The sequence below is a fragment of the Mastigoproctus giganteus genome, chromosome 4 (assembly GCF_048544385.1).
Source record: "Mastigoproctus giganteus isolate SK-2022 chromosome 4, ASM4854438v1, whole genome shotgun sequence".
In the NCBI taxonomy this organism is placed as follows: domain Eukaryota; kingdom Metazoa; phylum Arthropoda; class Arachnida; order Uropygi; family Thelyphonidae; genus Mastigoproctus; species Mastigoproctus giganteus.
The window spans coordinates 27,737,913-27,758,736 of record NC_143578.1 but is presented as its reverse complement, the minus strand read 5'-3'; the positions used below and the strand labels follow the sequence as shown (position 1 = coordinate 27,758,736).

At 34.7% G+C, this 20,824-nt stretch overlaps 1 protein-coding gene across 1 annotated transcript in view; it reads right to left on the bottom strand.

The window, feature by feature from the left end:
- Positions 1-20,824, bottom strand: part of LOC150086500 (dynein axonemal heavy chain 3-like) — a 544,757-nt gene that overhangs the window by 414,857 nt on the left and 109,076 nt on the right. Inside the window, exons 20-23 of the mRNA XM_090372184.1 lie at positions 17,356-17,500; positions 10,271-10,482; positions 5,839-5,930; positions 3,533-3,647 (exon numbers count right to left, since the gene is read on the bottom strand). Coding sequence (XP_090228310.1) covers positions 3,533-3,647; positions 5,839-5,930; positions 10,271-10,482; positions 17,356-17,500 — 564 coding nt within the window. The remainder of the gene's footprint in view (positions 1-3,532; positions 3,648-5,838; positions 5,931-10,270; positions 10,483-17,355; positions 17,501-20,824) is intronic.

Sequence of the window (20,824 nt, the reverse complement as noted above, 5' to 3'; positions counted from 1 at the left end):
GTAAAGAACTCTTTGCTGTTTTTCTTTGCGTCCCTTGCCAAAGATTTCTCGTAATCTGCCTTCGCCTGCCTAACCTCCTTTGTAACTTGGTTACAGGTAAACTTATATCTATCATAGCCTTCTGTGTCACGTGTTAATTTATATGTATCCCATGCATATTTCTTCTCTGCCAGATGTCTCATTAGTTCATCTGACATCCATTTAGGCCTAAACCTTGAACAATATTTCTTAGTTGGTATGTAAAGCCTAGTAGATTCCAAGATAAGTTCTTTGAATGCTTCCCATTTTGAATTTGCTGTTGGTAACATCATCAGTTGGTCCCACTGTATAGAATTTAAATACTGTCTCAGACCATCATAGTCGCCTTTACGAAAGCAATAACCCGTCCTTTTACCCCTGATGGTAGTTACCTCTTTTAGTAAATCCCACTTCAGCACACTGTGATCACTGCCACCTAGTGGTTCCTCTATCTGCAGGTTCTTAATGCATGAAGAATCATTACTGATAATCAAATCAAGAGTATTACTCCCTCTAGTTGCCTCCCGATCATGCTGATGTAGAAAACAATCATCCAATAAATCCACAAAAGCCTTGCTAATGTGTGTGACCAGCCCCCAAATTCCAGTCAATATCTAGGAAATTAATATCCCCCATTATAAGACTCTCTGATTTACTGGCCCACTCTATTTCCCTGTACAGTTTCTTATTATACTCATCAGAGTCATTAGGCCTATAGCACACTCCTACTCTCAATTTTGATCTCCCAATGCTTATGTCACACCAAACTGATTCGACACTGCACTGTCCAGCAATGTTGACTGGCTTCGCTTCCTTGGATTTTATGTTTCTTAACTAATAGCATAACCCCTCCTCCCTTCCTCTCCTGTCTGTAGAAGTTGTACTCTCCAAATTCCAGTTCTGCATTCCTTATATCTGTGTAACACCACGTCTCTGATATCCCAACAATATCCGCTTTTGATGCTTTGAGGAATACCTCAAATTCATCAAATTTATTTACCAAACTCCTAGCATTGGTGTACACGCAAGTATACATGCGCCTGTTCTTTTTCTTATCTACCCTAACACAACCCATGTGTTTACTTGTACCGCAATGACTCCCAGCAGTCTCTGAAATATCCTGCATCTTGTTTTCCAGGCTTCTGCTCATTCCAATAGAAGCAGTGCAAGAATCACTTTCACCTCTGCCAGGTGAAAGTGATTTCACCCAGCAGTTTTCCGAACCACCTAACACTGTCTCGTTTAAGTGTATTTTGTATCCCCCCCAAGCTAGCAGTTTTCCGACCCACTTAACATTGCCTTGTTTAAGTGTATTTAGGTGTATCCCATCCCTGTAGGAACAATCTCTCCTGTTAACAAGCACAGACCAGGTCAAGAAAAATTCTACCCCATGAGCCTTGCACAATCTCTCCAGGGCCAAATTGATTGATACAGCTCTCATCATATACTTCCTCCTATCATGTCTGGGCAGAATTGCAGACACTTTCAAATTTAACCCTAACTCGTGACTTTTTTTCAATATTGACCTGTACTTGCTAAGTCTGCAGATCTCCTACTCTTAATGTCACTAGTGCCAACCTATTTTTCAATATCACCCTTTGTGCCCTTAAAATATGATATCTGGTCTACAACATCATGTACTTTTGCCCCTGGCAGACATACCCTGGTCCTGTTCCACCTATCCTTTTTTGCACAATATATTTCCGGTCTCCCTGACAATAGAGTCACCAACAATAACTAGCTCTTGTGGGACCAGAGCATTCCACCCTGAAGATTGCTGCTGTGTTGCCTGATGCACAAGAGTGAGCTTTGGCTTTGAGTTGGACAGCTGAGTGCTTGATGGGCCCCCCTTTTTAATTTCTTTGAGGTTATCTATGCTACTCTTCAAACTCTCATAGATGCCCATCAGAATGCCAAGTTGGTGCCTAATTTCTTGACACTCTCTTTGCCCAATAGAGAGCAACAATAAGTCATTATGCTTTATATGCTTGTGAATGCCATGTGTTCCTGTTAGTAATCAAAATGACAAAGAAGTCATGCCTCCCAAAACAAAATGTAGCTGCTGTGCAGCAAAGGCTTCAAACTTGTTTTCTGAAGCTCATTGGACACCCACAAGAAACATGATACTTTGCTTATCCCACAGTTTGAAGAGGAAAACTGTGTAAAGAAATTAAAAAGTCAGTGTTCTTTCTCTGAAGGTCTCTTTGAGTGAAATGCACTTAGTCCAAGAAAGTCAACAAGAAAAGCAGCTTGTGAACTTGGGATATCTCACTAATTCTGTTCGACAAATGCTTCAATTAGATTTGAAAATGTTTCAATACACGATTACAGAGTTGCATAAACTTTCTGAAAATGATAAACAAAGAGCCTCAATTCATGATACAGGCAGATAGGAGAAATGCAATGTTACACAACCTCGTTTTCAGATGAAGCTTATTTTCATCAGCAATGAAAATAATTTGAATTTGAAATTCAATTACTTATTATTTAAATCTAGCAATAATTATGAAATTACTGAGAGAATATATCATTTTGTGCAACAGAACCTCTCCACCAGCTTCATGATAAAAGTATCCACAAAGAGAATTTTATATATTTATTTTAATTTATATCCACAGAGAGAAAGTGACCATGTAGGTAGCACTGTCAAGTCATGGTTTAATTATCCCATCTTCTTCAACCATGACTTGACCATATAGGTGGCCCTGTCAAGTCATAGTTTAACAGGACCTATCTTCTTCAATGAAACTGTTAACCCACAAAGATATCTGCATATGCTTCGGAATGCCTTTCTATAACATGGAAACTCTGCTTCCTGTGGACATCCAGTGGTATATGTAATATGGCACCATGCCAAATACAGCTAATGTTGTAGTCTACTTTTTGCACAGTGTGCTTGGTCCTCACATACTGCCCTATTATTATCCACAATTGTCATAACTGCAGATGTTTTTGACTTCCTTTAATTCTAGACTTGAATCTATGTGACAAATGGAAACAAATTTTGTAGGATTTGTTGCAGGAAATATACCATAATCATGGACTTTGGAGCCTTGATTGTTCAGGGGTGCCAGAAAATGAATGATGGCATGTGCCAGTGAGCCATTGGTGTATACCATTAGAAACTTGTTCATCAAAATTGAGGACATATTGAACATATGGTAGAATAAGACTAAGAAAGTTTCCAAGAATCTAAGCATCATTGTGTTTTTAAGAATTAATGAATAAATGAGTTTCATAAGAAACATTTAAATTTGTCAATATTTTGTGCATCATACTTTAGTAACTGACCCTACCACAGCATTTTACACTGTAAACCTTCAATTTCTCCTCTTACTCTTTGAACACTACTGTTTAACAAAAGTTACAGCATTATTGTTTTTTAAAATAAATACTCATAAAATCAACTTTGTGGTAATAATATATAGTATCAATAAACATGCACATCAATTTTAATCTTAAATTTCAAATTTTTTACTTCTATTCTACAATCTATTCTACATAAGGTACATACTGTTTCTCTATATGGGATAAATTCAAATGTTATGTCTGCCCATTCTGTTTTCATTTTATCCATAGATTGTTCTAGGGCATATTCTTTGCTTGCTGCAGTTCCAAGCTCTTCTAACCTAAAATAGAAAATAAACTATAGCAATATATTTAAAGATCCTTTAATTTTAAAAGTGTAATAATATAAAAGGGCTGTTTGAAAAGTAAGGCATTTACTATATTGTTTTTTTATTGACACAAGGTTACAGTAATAGGCATGGAGCAGAGACAGCATAACATTATTTTTCTACAAACTATTACATAATTACATAACTATGTGATAGTTATGTGATTATTATTTTTCTACATAACTATCACATAGTTTAGGTAGACAAGTGTGTGGTTAAGAAACTATAATCAAGTGATTGAAGCCAAGTTATCACAGTTTGTTCATCTTCATCACTAGAAAATTTCAACAGATGTTTTTTCAGTAGCTCAAACAAGTGGTAGTCCAAGGAAGCAAAGTCTGGGCTATTCAGTGGATTCCAAACCCACAAAGTCCATCAAAATGAAAAAAAGAAAAAAAAAAATTCCACTCATACCAGTTCAACTGTTATTAGTTATTAGGTATATATGGTTGTCTGTAGCATGATGTTATCAAGTACAAACACTTACTTTTGTAGTAGTCATATCTTTTCCATTGAACCAGCATCCCTTAATTGAGTGTGCTGTTTTTGGTATGAAGAAAGCCATATGACACTTTGCTTCACGATATTTGTTTATAAATGGAAACAAACATTCTATACTTGTACTGACAATCACATGAACATAAATATATATGGAGCAATCTGGTAGCTATTACTACATGTACTGTTATTTCCCTCCTACATGAGGAATGATACTTTCTATTATAGGTTTGTTTCTTTTACTTTTTTTTTTTTTTTTTGCACAAGAAATTGTTTGCTGTATTGTGCCACTTTCTATTATGCACATCTATTCTATTTTCCACGATGACTATTTGGTTCTTACTTTCTGCATACCATTCCCATATACATAATTCACTAATTTTTTATGTTATTTTTCTGCTTATTGCATTTTAATAGCACACTTTCACTCTGGGATCTGCAGCTTAGATCTTGTATATACTCTTCTCATTATTTCTCCACCACCTATTAATTTGGCCTTCAACTTGTTCTTATCCTTTTTTTAACCCAGCATATTGGAAAGTACTCAAAATGTACACACAGAAGTAAGGAAGCCCTCTTACGTTTGTATTTGTTTGCAATTAACAGATGAATTACAAGTGTATCACAGAGAACCTAAATATTAATCAATAGAGCCTATAACACTTTAGTGATAGATAATTACTTAATTGATGGATAATTAGGCTAGAGTTACTCTATCTTATCAACTAGGCTTAGAAAATTTCTTGTAGTTTTGCTAATAAAATTTTGAAACTTGCAATTTCTTGACAGAGTGTTAGTGTATTTTTGACTTCTTCTCTGAAACAAGAAGAAATCTGTTAATGTTTAATGTGAAGATTTTCTTATCATGAAATGTTACCAAACTGTTGCAGACACTCACCAACAATTTAGCTATTTTAGAAGTGGTCCTCTCTTGTTGAAATAAACATCATTGAAAAGAAGAAAAGGTATACAGTTACTAAAGTTAGTTACTTACTAAAAAGTTAATTATAAGTTATAATTAATAACTATAAGTTATAATACTGATAGGTTGAAATAGCCTATCAGTAAGTATTCTGTAAGTCTTTACTGATATTGTAAAATTCATATAAAAAAATAAAATAAAATAAAACTACTCATGCTGTATCCATTTTGGAGGAATCTGAAAAAGATTATTTTCGGAACCTAAGTTGTGTATGTTGTACTTCAATTATAAGCTCTGAATAATATTTGTGAAAAATCATATCATTTTGGGAAAATTAAAATAAAAAGTTATATTAATCAGTTAATTAATTATTCACATTATAAACTGAAAATCACTATAAAAGACAAAAGGTATATAGTTACTAAAGTTAGTTACTAAAAAGTTAATTATAAGTTATAATACTGATAGGCTGTAACAGCCTATCAGTAAGTATTCTGTAAGTTTTTAGTGATTTTCAGTTTGCAGCAATATAAATTGTTAATTTATATTACTGCCACTAAACAGGAGCTAGAAGAATAGCCCAAGATGTATGGTTGTTTTAATTTAAGTTTATTTAAAGTATATATCCAAGATAATATTGTAAAGTGTCTTCATTATAGTCATATATTTTGATATTTTAATAAATCAAATTATAACTGATAATATTAAAATAATAGTACATACTTATCAATATATTTGTGAATGCCAATTTCAATCATATCACAAAGAGTTGTTTCAGGAGTTGGTGATACTTTAAAGCCAATTATTTCACTAGCCTGAAATCCAAAATGGTTTAATGAAATAAATAAATTAAAAATCATAACATCAAGGAAAACAATAAACACTGAAAGTTGAATAAGCAATACTGAACATCATATCTAGAGAAAGTGGAAATATTATAAATTTAATCTTGAAATCCACTTATAAAATTATTAAAAAAACCCAATATTTTCATATGAATTTGATGATAGGTTTATAGAATCATGCATGCACTAAAAAATTGTTGTTGATTACTATTATGACTATTATAGAAAATTAAAGAAATTTTAAGTATTCATATTCCTTAAGGCTAGCTGTTTTAATTACATATTGATGTGACACAATTCCTGGAGTGATTATACAGGAAGAATAACTCAAATTTTATTGGTGTATCCAGCTAAAAGAAATGTGCATCTCAACTGGGATAAAATATATAATAATTGAGATTACATGCTCAGGAAAAATTTTAAAATGGTTATCCAGAAATTTGGCTGGTTGACCATGACTTCCATGGAATACCTGTTCTCAATTCAACAATTTCTACTTCTAACAAAATAGCATCTTACTTGAAAGCAACAAAATCAGCAACATCATAATTTGGAAAGGATTTTAAAATATATATGCTCAAAATCAGAAAAATTAAAAAAAAAAAAAAAAAAAAAAATGAAAGATTTCTTTATAAAACCACCAGGAGATTTTCCTTACTCATTTTATTTCACCTCAGGATTTGATTTGGAACAAACTGTGAAAAAGAAAAATTTAACTCGAGAACAGTAATGTAAATGCTCAGGACCCCAGAATTTTAAGGCTTCAAAATTACTACATCTGAAGCAATGTAAATGCATCAAAATATTCATTAAATAAAAAAAGTTAATTTTAATTGCTTTCAGCATTTTTTCTGTTTTTTCTAATAATTCATAAATCATAATAGAAGCAGCAATTGAGGTATAACATTGATAAAAGCAATTTACTGTATACTAGTAACAGTACTAATAACATACGAATTAGGTGATACCAAAATCAAGGTAGTGGAGAACAAAAAAGACCTGGGGGTTGTACAATCCAATAAGAAATTTACATTTCAGACAGGTTGCTAGGACAGTTCATGAGTCTCTGTAAAACATACACAGGAATTTTGCCAGCAGTTATAAGGGGGTGGTTATCCAGTTGTGTAAGGTTGTATAATTATGAGGAAACATCTTGAACAGTGCATACAGATCAAGAAGTTACAAATGGGTGCAGGGAATAGCAACCAGATTGGTCAGGGGCACAAAAGGGCACCTTTACCAAAAGTTCTGCAGATTACAGAAAACTAAAAATCTAGTTTTTTTGCAATCTGCAGAACTGGAAACCATCTGGAAACTAGGCACCAATGAAGAGACTCGACGGAAGCACTTACACTTTAAATGGATTGAGTAAACTAAATTCTGATGGCAGGATAGATATGTGAAAATTTGCTTTCAGCCAGTGAGCAATTGATTGTTGAAACAAACTTCCCTCCCTCTGGTGTTATGGAAGTGAAATATAGATACTGCTGTAATTTAAATCACATTTAATAGCGAAGTATGAAAAACTCATATTCATTATGCATTGATTTACATTTAAAACAAAATCCAAATTATTCTACAGCTAAATAATATGCAAAATTTTGATATTTTTCATATAACACAATGAGATAGACACTTTTTAAACATAGCAGATTACAGAACTGTTTCTTGGGAAGCTTCAAGAGATTTTGAAGTTTAAAAAAATGAAACAATTAATGTTATCATAAAAAATAGATTAGCATTTTTAAGAATGACAGCTTTTTAAATATTTAAAAAATGTTTTAAAATACCATGTTAAACATTATTTTGTTGTTCCAATGCAGTAAGTAACATCATCATGTATATCTCATATATACCTAGAAAAATTTACAGTAATTTATACAAAAATTAAAGAGTGTATAAAGCTTTCTTTATACATTCTTAATACAAAATTTATATAAATATAAATATATAATTTATAAAATTCATACTAGTTACATATTTGCTTATTCTTATTTATATTTTATTTTTTATAATTTATATATAATTCTCTAAATTATATAATTTTTATGTATAATTTATGGCAGTTTTACATATTTAACTGTGGAATGTTTTTTTGCTTATTTTTGCAAAAAAAGCAGCTAAAGCTATGAGATATATCTGTAAATTTCATGAATTGCATGATTGTGTTTACCTGTTTCTCTGTATAAAAAAACTCAAGTTTCCTAGGGAATAAACTGTACACTCCTTGTCTGAGTAAGTCAGTGAAAAGTCACTGGGAGAAAAGTCCATAAAGTCCTCCCTTATTTTGACTGGAATCAAACCCAGCCCTTTTTCATATGGTATGGAAGAACAATGATTGTAACTGCTGTTCCACCCAAAAGGTAGTTATGATCAACTGAAATTAATTGTAACTATGATATATTGAAACTGATTATATCTATGCACAGCATATATGTGCATACATATATATACACAAAATTCCACCAAAGCACGGAGCATTTGCATTTATGCAGGTGTCCTGCAAGGAGGCATCCTCTCACTAGTTCTGTTCATGGCTGTTCTAGTTCCATTCACAAACAGACTTGACTTCATCACCTATGTTGATGATGTCAAGATTATCACTTTAATTGGCCTACGTGATGACAATCTTCAAGTGCAGATCGACATCAGACAAAAGCTGGCTGATTTTGTGAATTAACTTTCTCCCTTCAACCGGTCAATCAATCCAAATAAATCAAAACAGATCATATTTTCACAGAAGAATCTCCTTCTACTATTGTCTCCACTATTAAAGGGATCAACATTTAGAATATGTCAAAATATTGCAACCTTGGAATCTGGTTCAATACTAAACTGCATTTCAGTCAACATGTAGACTTCCTACTCATGAAATCAGCCTAGTTTCACTGAAGCAAAAATGCAGTTATGCTATCAGAAAATATATGACCATCAGAAAAATATATGAGCATCAGAAAATATATCATGTCATGCATCTACCTACCTACCTACCTACCTATCTTGTATGGTGCATTGATATGGGCATCAGCTGCTGCAACAACAACAACAACAATCAAAAAGGTTTTTGCCAGAGTACTGGCTTGGCATGCCTCCGTAGCCAGGTGGGAAGGAGCAGCAGTGCGTAGCACACGCTTCTTGATTAGACCGGGGTTCGAGCCCGTCACCACCAAATACGGAGGATGCGGAAAGGTCAGGGAATGACCACTGCATATTCCCGGAGCAATATGACCTTAGTTGCTAATGCTCCTAAAAACCAAACAACAAACAGTACTGGCTTCTCAGATGGGCCTCCTGGAAACTACTTCACCTTTCCTGGTATGTCAAGATCACCTCAATGGCAAGTGAGGTAGGCACTATTCATCTTCTGTGGGTTATAATGTGGAAAAAGGCACTCTTCTCAGTAAAAATGTTTATGGAATCAACCTCCAAACCTAACGATGTTTGCTTCAAAAGGATTCCCAAAGCTCTTTCCTTGAAAATCCTGCCTTATAGAGAGAGAGTGTGTTATCTTTAACAGGCTCGCTCTCTCTCTCTCTCTCTCTGTCTTTCAGGAAGATTTTGCCCAAACTCACATTCTCATGTCAATACAGTCTTTTGACTGATTTGTATACCTTCGTGCAAGATTCCCATTACAGAAGGAAGGTCTTCCAAGAGATGCATGCAAACATCCACAATGGCTGGCCAGATCTCCAAAGGGATTCTGATTCAAAATTGTCAACAAAGGTTGGATGTCAATTTTGAAACAGTTTCCTAACTGTGATCTTATAATGCTCTGTATAAATTACTTGTTAGTATTTCATCTCCTGTAATATATGATCACCTTTGGAGAATGCTGTACAGCAGTCTGTATGTATTATAAGTTATCTGTTTATCATATCAGTTTTTGTTATATTATATTTAAGATATCCTTTGTTCTTTTTTTTATATGTATCCTACTGTAAGCATGTGGCAGCAACTCACCATAATGAGTATTATGTAGTAGTTCTGTGCTCCCTTTTGTGCATAACAAAGATCATTTATTTATTTTTTATTTAAATTAACAAAGAATGAATAAAAAATGAAAGACTCCAAAATTATTTTTGAATCTAACATTTTTTCACTCCTGATTTGTTATATCTGGGGCAAGTTATGGATCAGCATGATACAAAAAGTCACAACATCTTTAAAAATACATTAGTGAGGCAGTGGCTTCTAAAACACAGCTGTAGAGCACCTTGTGGAGCCTAGCATGGCTCTAGTTTCATTATTAATCAAAAAACATTCTCACATATAATACATACAGCATGCAGGTATGACTATAAGACACTTACAGTTTGCCAGTGTCGTTCGCGTATACCAGGGTTGCAAATAGCCGAAAGTACAGGCACATATTCACGAAATCTATCCATCCTGACTTTTAGATTTTCTGCAACTTTGCGTGGAGCAGGCTGGTCACTAAATGTTCGAATTAATTTATACATAAGCTTCCACATTTCATCAGCTTGTTCTTGTATCGACTCTGCATTCAGCCCCTGAAATGGACCTTATAAAGCATTGTAAAAATTTATTAGCTAATAATAATATATTTAATTAGACATAATTTTAGTATATATTTAAATCAGAATCTGACTGCTTACAGTTTAAGCAAACAAACTAAAATAACTTAACTGAACCAATCCAGAAGTTCACACTTTTATGCATACACATACAAAACAATTTTTAAAATTGCTACTAAAATTGCTTTCAACAAATTATTATAATATAAAAATGTATTAATGTTAATTTAATCATTTTAAAAGGCCTATTTGAAAAAATACAGTAACAAACAATCTACTGAATTAGTATTTTATTATAATCTCATTGTTTCTGCAAATCTTCTGCCATGAGAAATTTATATTTTTCATAACTGGGTAATCAGCTATGGCAAAAAAAGAATAATTTTTTTTAAAATATATAAAACCATCATTTAGATATGTAACTATAATGAAAAAACTAATTTTGCTACTAAAAATGCATTGTATATCTCATTTTGTATACTCATTTTGAGTTGCTTCAAATGAGATATGATGCATTTTTTGTGGCACAATTTGTTTTGCTTTATAGTTACATATATAAATGATGCTGAGGGAATGAATCAGTATGAATTCCCTCAGCATGAATTGTTGAGGACACTTCCATCCTGCAGTGGGTTGATAATGGCTGCACTTTATTTATTTATTTATTTTTATATAAATGATGCTATTGAAATACTTGAATGTTATTTATATTATTTCTGTAAGTTAAAGCCTTTCATCTCTAAATTCATATAGATAAATTTTACAATAAAAATGCACTATTTTGTGCAAGCAGCTCCACTTACAATAAATTCTTTGAATAGATGCAGTGAAAGATTTTATGTGAGGATGACGTGATCATTGAACATCTAATACATTTGCTATAATATTTCCAAAAACATTTGGTCAGAACATTAATAGTGTACCCTTCATAAGCTTCCCCTTATCAAACTTGAACACTATTTTGCATAAGTTATTTACACTGAACATTCTGAAAAACTTGTTAAAGATACATTGCAGGATCATCCAAATAAGACTGCAGAAATAATTCAGACACAGCATGGGTTTGTTAAGGGAAAGTCTTTTCTGACAAATTTGATTGGTTATTATGATGTGGTTACAAAGGAATTGGATGTAAAAAAAAATTTTGATATCACATATTTGTATTTCAGGAAAGCTTTTGACACTGTTGTGCATGGAGGACTACTGTACAAATTGGAGCAGAATAGTATTAAGGGTAAATTGCTACAATGGATAAAAGGATGGTTGAGTGGGAGAAGACAGAGGGTGGTAATCAATGGGTGCTGCTCTTCGTGGACTAATGTTATTAGTGGAGTCCCACAGGGTTTGGTGTTGGGTCCACTGTTATATATTTATCAATGATATTGATGAAGGTATATCAGGCTTAGTGTCAAAGACTGCAGGGTTGTTAATGACAGTGTGCTATTGTAACAGGATCTAGAAAATTTGGGCAGATGGACTGAGAAGTGGCAACCAAAGTTTAACCTTGACAAATGCAAAGTACTGCATATGGGTAGAAGTAACCCCAGAGAAATGTACCAACTGTGTGGTACTACACTTAAGGTGGTAGAAAATGAAAAAGACCTAGGAGTAATTGTGCAGTCAGATTATGAAGTTTTATGAGCAATGCAGACAGGCTGCCAGGGCAGGTTATGGGGTTTTGTCAATGATATATAGGACTTTTGCTAGCAGGGAAAAGGAGGTGATTGTCCCTCTGTATAAGGCAATGGTCAGGCCATGCCTTGAGTGTACAGGCCTGGAGGCCTCATTTTAGGAAGGCTGTAGATTTGCTTGAACATGTACAGAGAAGGGCAACAAGATTGGTGAGGGGAATGAAGGGATCCTCTTACCAAGAGAGGCTTAAGTTCTGCAAATTGCAATTGCTGGAGACTAGGCACCTGCACAGTGATCTGATTGATGTGTATAAGGCCTTGAATGAGTTGAGCACGCTGAATTCTGATGGGATTCTTCACTTGTTCAGATTATGAACCTAAGGGGGTATAAATTCAAATTAAGGAAAGACAGATGCAGAATAGATGTGCGGAAATTTGCCTTTAGCCAGCGGGTGGTTAATTGCTGGAACAAACTTCCATCTGTCATTCTGGAAGTTGATAGGTTAAACAAATTTAAGGAGGAACTGGACAAACATTTAGAGGGAATGGTTGTGTGAATTTTTTTTTTTTGGCTGATGCTGCATTAGCTCATACACTGCTTTCTTGCATCACATGCCACTACTACTACTACTACAACTACTACTTAGATTTTTCAACCACTGTGAATTAACAAAAAAAGCAGTATTCAGGTATTTTTGTCACTCTTCATAAGTGACTATTTTGAGGCTGTGAATATTTTAATTAATTTATTGAAGGATTACTACATGAAACTGCATGATTACTACTAGGGCTTAGAGGGGAGCAGGCATTCTGTGTGTTATCAGACACTCAGTCTAAAACACTGATGGATCCAATATCTTTCTATTTCAGAAGATTCAGGAGAAGTCCAGTTGGCCTGCCTCCCTAAAATCCACTCATGCACACCTTCTCGATGGTAAGCCTTGTTGCGTCATTTAGGTGGCAATGAACGTGTAGAGTGGCTCTCTTCAAGATGCCTGGTCAGCGTGAATGCCAAAACCCTCCAGCACATGACAGCACAACAAAATAAATGGCCCTCAGTCCCCAGCAGCTTTCACTTCCCCTCTTACGGCAGCGAGAGGATCAGAGTGGAAGCAGAGGGAGCTAAGAATCTCTGGGTACGACCAGGCTGCCATGCACGGAAACTGAACTAGGCCTGTTACAACGTAAGATCATTCATCTGTGAAGACAGGATATTAGAGCTGGAAAAGGAATTAGAAAATGTGAATTGGAATATCATCAGTTTGGCTGAAATGAGAAGAAGAAATGAATCACTTATAAGTTTATCAAGTGGAAATCTACTGTACACCAATGGAAACAGTGAAAGGAGCAATAGTGGAGTTGGCTTTCTGATCCATAAAGATATAAAAAACAACATTTTGGAATTCAAAAGTACATTACCAAGGATGTCAAGACTACTACTCAGGATTTCTAAGAGATACAAGCTAAAGGTTATAATGATTTATAAACCAACATCAAGCCATGATGATGAAGAGGTTGAAAAAATGTACACAGAAATTGAGAGTCTTCTAGATGAGCAGAAAATCCATTACACAACACAATCGTTATGGGGGCCTTCAATGCTAAGGTTGGAAAGAGACAAAACAGTGCAGAAAGGGGAACTATAGGAAATTCTGGAATTGGTGAAAGAAATAAAAGAGGTGAAAGACTTGTGGAATTTTCAGAATCTCGAGGATTATCAGGAATGAACACTTTTTTCAGGAAAAGGGTGAACAGAAATGGACATGGAAGAGCCCAAATGGATTAACAACTATTGAAATCATTCTCACTACCAGAAGATATATCGTGAATGATATTACAGTCCTGAACAAAGGTGAATGTTGGAAGTGATCACAGAATTGTAAGATGCACACTTGATATAGAAGTAAGAAAAGAAAGGAAAAAACTCTCGAGTAAATAATATGAAGGTCTTTGAGATAACAGAAGAGGAGAAAAAGCAGCATGTACTGAAACTTAAGAACAAGTTTGAGCTTCTGCAGACTGCTCAGGACCAAGATATCGACGAGGAATATTACAACTTTCTGAAAGTGATAAAGCCCAAGAAACCTATAGGTAAAAAGAAATCCAAAGAAGAAAAAATTAGTCAAGAAGCACTTGTCTTGATGAACTGAAGATGACGAATGAAGAGCAAGATAAACACTGACAAGGAGAAAATTGAGTATACTTAGTTATGCAAAGCCATTAGAAAGAGACTCAGAGAGGACATTAGAAGATTTAACACAAGAAAAGTAGAACAAGCATTAAGGGAAAACAAAGGACTTAAATCAGCTCCATGAGCAGTAATACAGAAAGACAAATGATACTGAAACTGAAGAATAGTGATGGTGTACTTATAAATAGCAGAGAAGGCATAATTAAAATAGCAAAAGACTACTATAGAGAATTATACAAAGAGTGAGGGAATGATGCCAGCAGTGGGGAATATGGATCGCAATGAGGAAGAAGGAATTTGAAGAAAATGAAGAATCAGAAAGCCCCAGGGGAAGATGAAGTTACTATTATTATTATTATTATTATTATTAGCTACATGGTGCAAGGAAGTCTGAGGCTTGTGCTGCACCAGCAAAAAAAAAAAAAATTCCCTGAATTACCCTGAGAGAGAGAGAGAGAGAACAAGATTCAGAAATAGAAGGGAATCACCAAGAAAGAGAAGAGTGATGATATCTAGCTCAGGACCCTTGGTGTGCCAAGCACATACTAACCAGATGTGAGCCCCTGGGGTTGCTGTGGAGTTGTTAAAATTGGGAGGAAGAGACATGACACAAAAACTGGCAAGACTCTTCACAAAATGCATTATAAAAGGAGTGGAATAATGCAATCATAGTTTTGCTGCATAAGAAAGGAGATAAATCAGAAATTGGAAATCATAGACCAATTAGCTTGTTTTCCCATATTTACAAGTTGTTCACAAGGGTCATTACTAACAGATTAAAAAGAATACTTGATGAGAATCAACCAACCAAAAGTGCAAGATGGTTTTAGGACAGGATTCGCAACTATGGATCACCTTCACATAATATCACAACTAATGGAGAAAGCAAATGAATATAAAACACCATTATGCCTGGCATTTGTGGATTATGAAAAGGCATTTGGCTCCATACAGCATAAGGCAATGTTTCAGGTACTGGAAAGACACAGCATAGATACTCCATATATTATGATTTTGAAGAAAATATTTGAGAATGCTACCTCCTTTATTAGACTAGACAAAGACAGTAGGAAATTTAAAATTGAGAAAGGAGTTCGACAAGGAGACACAATATCTCCAAAGTTGTTTACAGCTGCCCTTGAGGAACTGATCACAGAAAGGAGTCAATGTAAGGAGTAAAGATGAATATGACTAAAACAAAAGTAATGATGAGCAAGTATGCCACAGAAAGGGATATAATAATTGAAGGAGCAGTAATTGAAAAGGTGGAGTCATATACTTATCTGGGACAAGTCATTGGTTATGATAATGATAAATGGCTGGAAGTCAAGAGAAGAATAAATTTTGGATGGACAGCATTCAGGAAATATAGTCATATATTGAGGTGCAATATCTCAATTTGTCTGAAATATAAAATAATGAACCAATGTATACTCCTTACCAGGACTTGTGGAAGTGAAACTTGAGCACTCCCCAAAAGAATGGAAGAGAAGCTGAGAACTACACAGCGAAGAATGGAATGAATTATATTGAGAATTAGACTGTTAGATAAGAAGAGAAAATACTTGTTCATCATTACTTTTGCTTTAGTCATATTCATCTTTAGTCCAAAATCCTTACTAACTCTGCATAACTGACTAAGATTTTCCTCTAATTCTTTGGGATCATGGCTTATGATCACAATGTCATCTACAAATCATAAATGGTTTAGGTACACATGGATTAGGCAGCAAAATCAAGTAAAGGACATTCTTATCAAAACTAAAGAACTAAAATGGTCTTGGGCAGGACACATAGCTCGAAGACACGATGACAGATGGACTAAGAAAATAACTGAATGGTACCCAAGAGGAAAATAGAAGGAAACCTGGAAGACAACGACAAAGATGGACAGATGAAATTCATGAGTTTGTGGGTAGTAAATGGATTGCCATTGCACAAAACAGAAGGAACTGGAAAGTTACTGGAGAGGCCTTCATCCTGCAGTGGATTGAAAATGGCTGATGATGATGATGATGATAATGACATGAAACTGATATTTGCAGGGCTGAACTATAGGTATAACTCATATATCTGTAATCTTTGATTATCTGGCCACTCTAAAGTTCCACAGGATCTGAATATACAGTACAAAATATATACAAAAATTCACTGTAATTCTGATTTAACACTAAAGAAATACAGTAATGATGAAAGTCTCTCATTAGAATACCTAGTTTTTTCCTCAATGGAAACAGGTTATTTCAAATTTCTTGCACAGTGGAAACAGGTTGTGACAAACAAGATACAGGGTCATCAGCTATAAACAGGAATAAAGTTTAAAAAAATTCTGTTACATTTCCGAACTTATCTGTAATTTAAAAGTAATCACTGCTGATGACATTATCATCAGTAGTACCAGAATGTGTTGAGAATGGTAATGATGATTACCTCAACTACAGCTATGCTAGTAACTGCCTTGGGGGAAAGGATTACTTATCACCTTGATTGAAGGTGCTCTAGATGGCAATATGATAAATAGCTGTGTGGTGAATCCAATTTTAGCCATTACAATTGCTGGCTTATTCATTCCATATTTATCCTGATTTGGTCTGCCTTTATGTAATACTTGTGTCTGTCTTATCTAATTGTGTTTTAGATAAGACAGACACAAGTTTATTAGTGACTTAGAATAGACACCTAATTTGTGAAAATAGCTTTTAACTCCTTTTCAAATCAGCTATAAATTTCAGTACAGCTACAGTTTTTAACTCATGTTACCCCACAGCCTCCCAGTTTTAAAAAGCCTTCCCAGGTCATTCTAGTGTGCACCTCATCTAATTTTATACCAAATACTTTTAATTATAGGATAATATATATATATATGAAAAAAAAAACATTTTAAACAGTAATCACATAAAAAGGAAATAGTATTAACAAAAACAAATAAAAATCTTAGTCATGTTAAACTAAACTAAGGAAAAATGGAGTCAATTTTGCCTATATATTACCTTTATATATAGGCAAAAATATCAACACTAATATTTAAAACAACCTACCATTATACCATATGTCATAATTTTCTAAAAATCTCAATGCTGTACGCCATAGTTTATCATAGGGATCTTTTTGTTTCATAAGCGTATCTAACAATGGATGGTCTGATTTCTCCCAGCCAAGCAAAGATTCTTCTTCATTAATATCCTATAAAAGAATTTTATGATAAAATTTTAACATCTGTGTGAGGAAGACAGGAAAAAAAAAAAAAAAAAAAAACGACACATTAGTCTATGACAAAAACTGGACTAATGTTTATCAAGACTAATATTTATTCACAGCAAGTAAATGTCATTTTAGCTTTGTAAAACTATTTTTGATCTGCAACAAAAAATAGACAAAATGGGTTAAAGCTTACTAAATATTTAGTAAGATTTAACATACATGGTAATTAAGAAAAAATTTTGGGTCTGTAAAAACTATTTTCTATGTAAGCCGTAGTATATCTACCCGAAAACACAGTTTCGCGTACATTAATTCACATTCAATTTATCTTTTGTATGTAAAAGAATGGGAGGATACAATTAAAAGACATATAGCAAGAAGAACAACTATGACAGACAGAAACTCTGCAGTATTTTTCATGGGCAACTGAAGATTCAAGAGTCACCCATACACAAATTGATAAATACCAAAGAAAAAATATTAGAATTTATGTTTATATGAAGGATATTATGGAATGCATTCCTTCTGGAATGTACTCAACACAACATAATATTTAAAAAGAATGTGTAGCAAAATAAAGTGCTAAGGCCATTGACACCATTATGGACTTATAAAGATTTTATAAAATAATATCAATAAGGAACTAAGTTTCTAAATTAAAACGAATATACAGGTATCTCTCACTAACTTGTTCCTTAAAAATGATGATCAGCGAAATGCAGAGCTATATTATCTATTTGTGCCATAGCATAGGTCTCCTATATTCTTAAGGCTTCACTAATAAAACATTTACTACAGAAATAATATTATAGATAGGGGATGTATACATGGGGATCCCATTACCGATGTATAATACTGATATTAAGACTTAAGAAATTATTTAAAACAGCAAGCAATGGAAATAGTAGTAGTAGTAGTAGTGGCATGTGATGCAAGAAAGCAAGTGTATGAGCTTATGCAGCATCTGCCAAAAAAAAAAAAAAAAAAATCACACCATTCCCTCCAAATGCCTGTCCAGTTCTTCCTTAAATTTATTTAACCTATCAACTTCCACAACGACAGATGGAAGTTTATTCCAGCATTTAACCACCCGCTGGCTAAAGGCAAATTTCCGCACATCTATTCTACATCTGTCTTTTCTTAATTTGAATTTATGCCCCCTTAGGTTTGTAATCTGAACAAGTGGAAGGATTCGATCAGAATTCAGTGGGCTGAACCCATTCAAGGCCTTATACACCTCACTCAGATCACTGTGCAGGTGCCTAGTCTCCAGCCACTGCAATTTGCAGAACTTAAGCCTCTCTTGGTAAGAGGATCCTTCATTCTTAAGATCCCTTAAGAGTAGGAGACCGGCAGAATTACTTAACAAGTACAGGTCACTGTCGAAAAAAAGCAGTGAATTAGGGTTGAATTTGAAAGTGTCTGCAATTCTGCCCAGACACGATAGGAGGGAGTATATGAGGAGAGCCTTGTTGATGAATTCGGCCCTGGAAAGATTGTGCAAGGTTCAAGGGGTAGAATTTTTTTAAGCATGGTCTGTATTTGTTAACAGGGGAGACTGCTTCTACAGGGATGGGATATACTTAAATAGAAAGGGTGCAAGAATATTTGCTGATGCTATCGAGGCAGTGTTAGGTGGGTTTGGAAAACTGCTAGATTGGGGGGATACAAGGACTAATAGATTAACAGTAGCCACTGGCAGAGGTGAAAGTGATTCTTGCACTGCTCCTATTGGAATGAGCAGAAGCCTGGAAAACAAGATGCAGGGTATTTCAGAGACTGCAGGGAGTCAGTGCGGTCAAGTAAACACATGGATTGTGTTAGGATAGCTAAGAATAGGAACAGGTGCATGTATACTTGCGTGTACACCAATTCTAGGAGTTTCGTAAATAAATTTGATGAATTTGAGGAATTGCTAAAAGCATCAAAGGCGGATATTGTTGGGATATCAGAGACGTGGTGTCACACAGATATAAGAAATGCAGAACTGGAATTTGGAGAGTACAATGTGCACAGAAAGGATAAACAGGATAGGAAGAGAGGAGGGGTTATGCTATTAGTTAAGAAACACAAAATCCAAGGAAGGGAAGCCAGTCGACATCGCTGGACAGTGCAGTGTCGAGTCAGTTTGGTGTGACATAAGCATTGGGAGATCAAAATTGAGAGTAGGAGTGTGCTATAGGCCTAATGACTCTGTTGAGTGTAATAAGAAACTGTACAGGGAAATAGAGTGGGCCAGTAAATCAGAGTCTTATAATGGGGGATTTTAATTTCCCAGATACTGACTGGAATTTGTGGGTTGGTCACTCACACACTAGCAAGGCTTCTGTGGATTTATTGGATGACTGTTTTCAACATAAGCATGTTCGGGAGGCAACTAGAGGGAGTAATACTCTTGATTTGATTAGCAGTAGTGATTCTTCATGCATTAAGAATCTGCAGCTAAAGGAACCACTAGGTGGCAGCAATCACAGTGTGCTGAAGTGGGATTTACTCAAAGAGGTAACTACCATCGGGGTAAAGGGAAGGGTTATTGCTTTCGTAAAGGTGACTACAATGGTCTAAGACAGTATTTAAATTCCATACAGTGGGACCAACTGATGAAGTTACCAACAGCAAATTCAAAATGGGAAGCATTCAAAGAACTTATCTTGGAAGCTACTAGGCTTTACATACCAACTAAGAAATATTGTTCAAGGTTTAGGCCTAAATGGATGTCAGATGAACTAATGAGACATATGGTAGAGAAGGAAAATGCATGGGATACATAAAAATTAACAGGTGACACAGAAGCCTATGACAGATATACATTGATCTGTAATGAAGTTATTTCTTTGCCAAAGATTACGAGAAATCTTTGGCAAAGGATGCAAAGAAAAACAGCAAAGAGTTCTTTACTTATGTAAACTCTAGAAGAAAGGGGATGAACCAGATTGGTCCACTTGATATCGATGGTTCAACTGTTGATTATCCTGCTCAGGTAGCTAACAGACTAAATGAATATTTTGCATCGACATTCACACATGAGGAGTTATTCAGCAAGGGGAATGCCAGAAGTGTATTCAACTCTGGCAGTAAGCTAGAGAATCTTGTAATGACTGAGAATAAAGTGGAAGAGAAATTGTTGAAGATAAACACAAGAAAGGCACCTGGGGTGGATGGGATCTATCCAGTTATATTAAAGGAGGCAGCAAAGGAAGTAAGCAAACCCTTAGCCATAATCATGAGAGCTTTCTTGGACTCAGGGGAGGTATCCATAGACTGGAGATGTGCAAATGTGACACCAATTCACAAAGGAGGATCAAA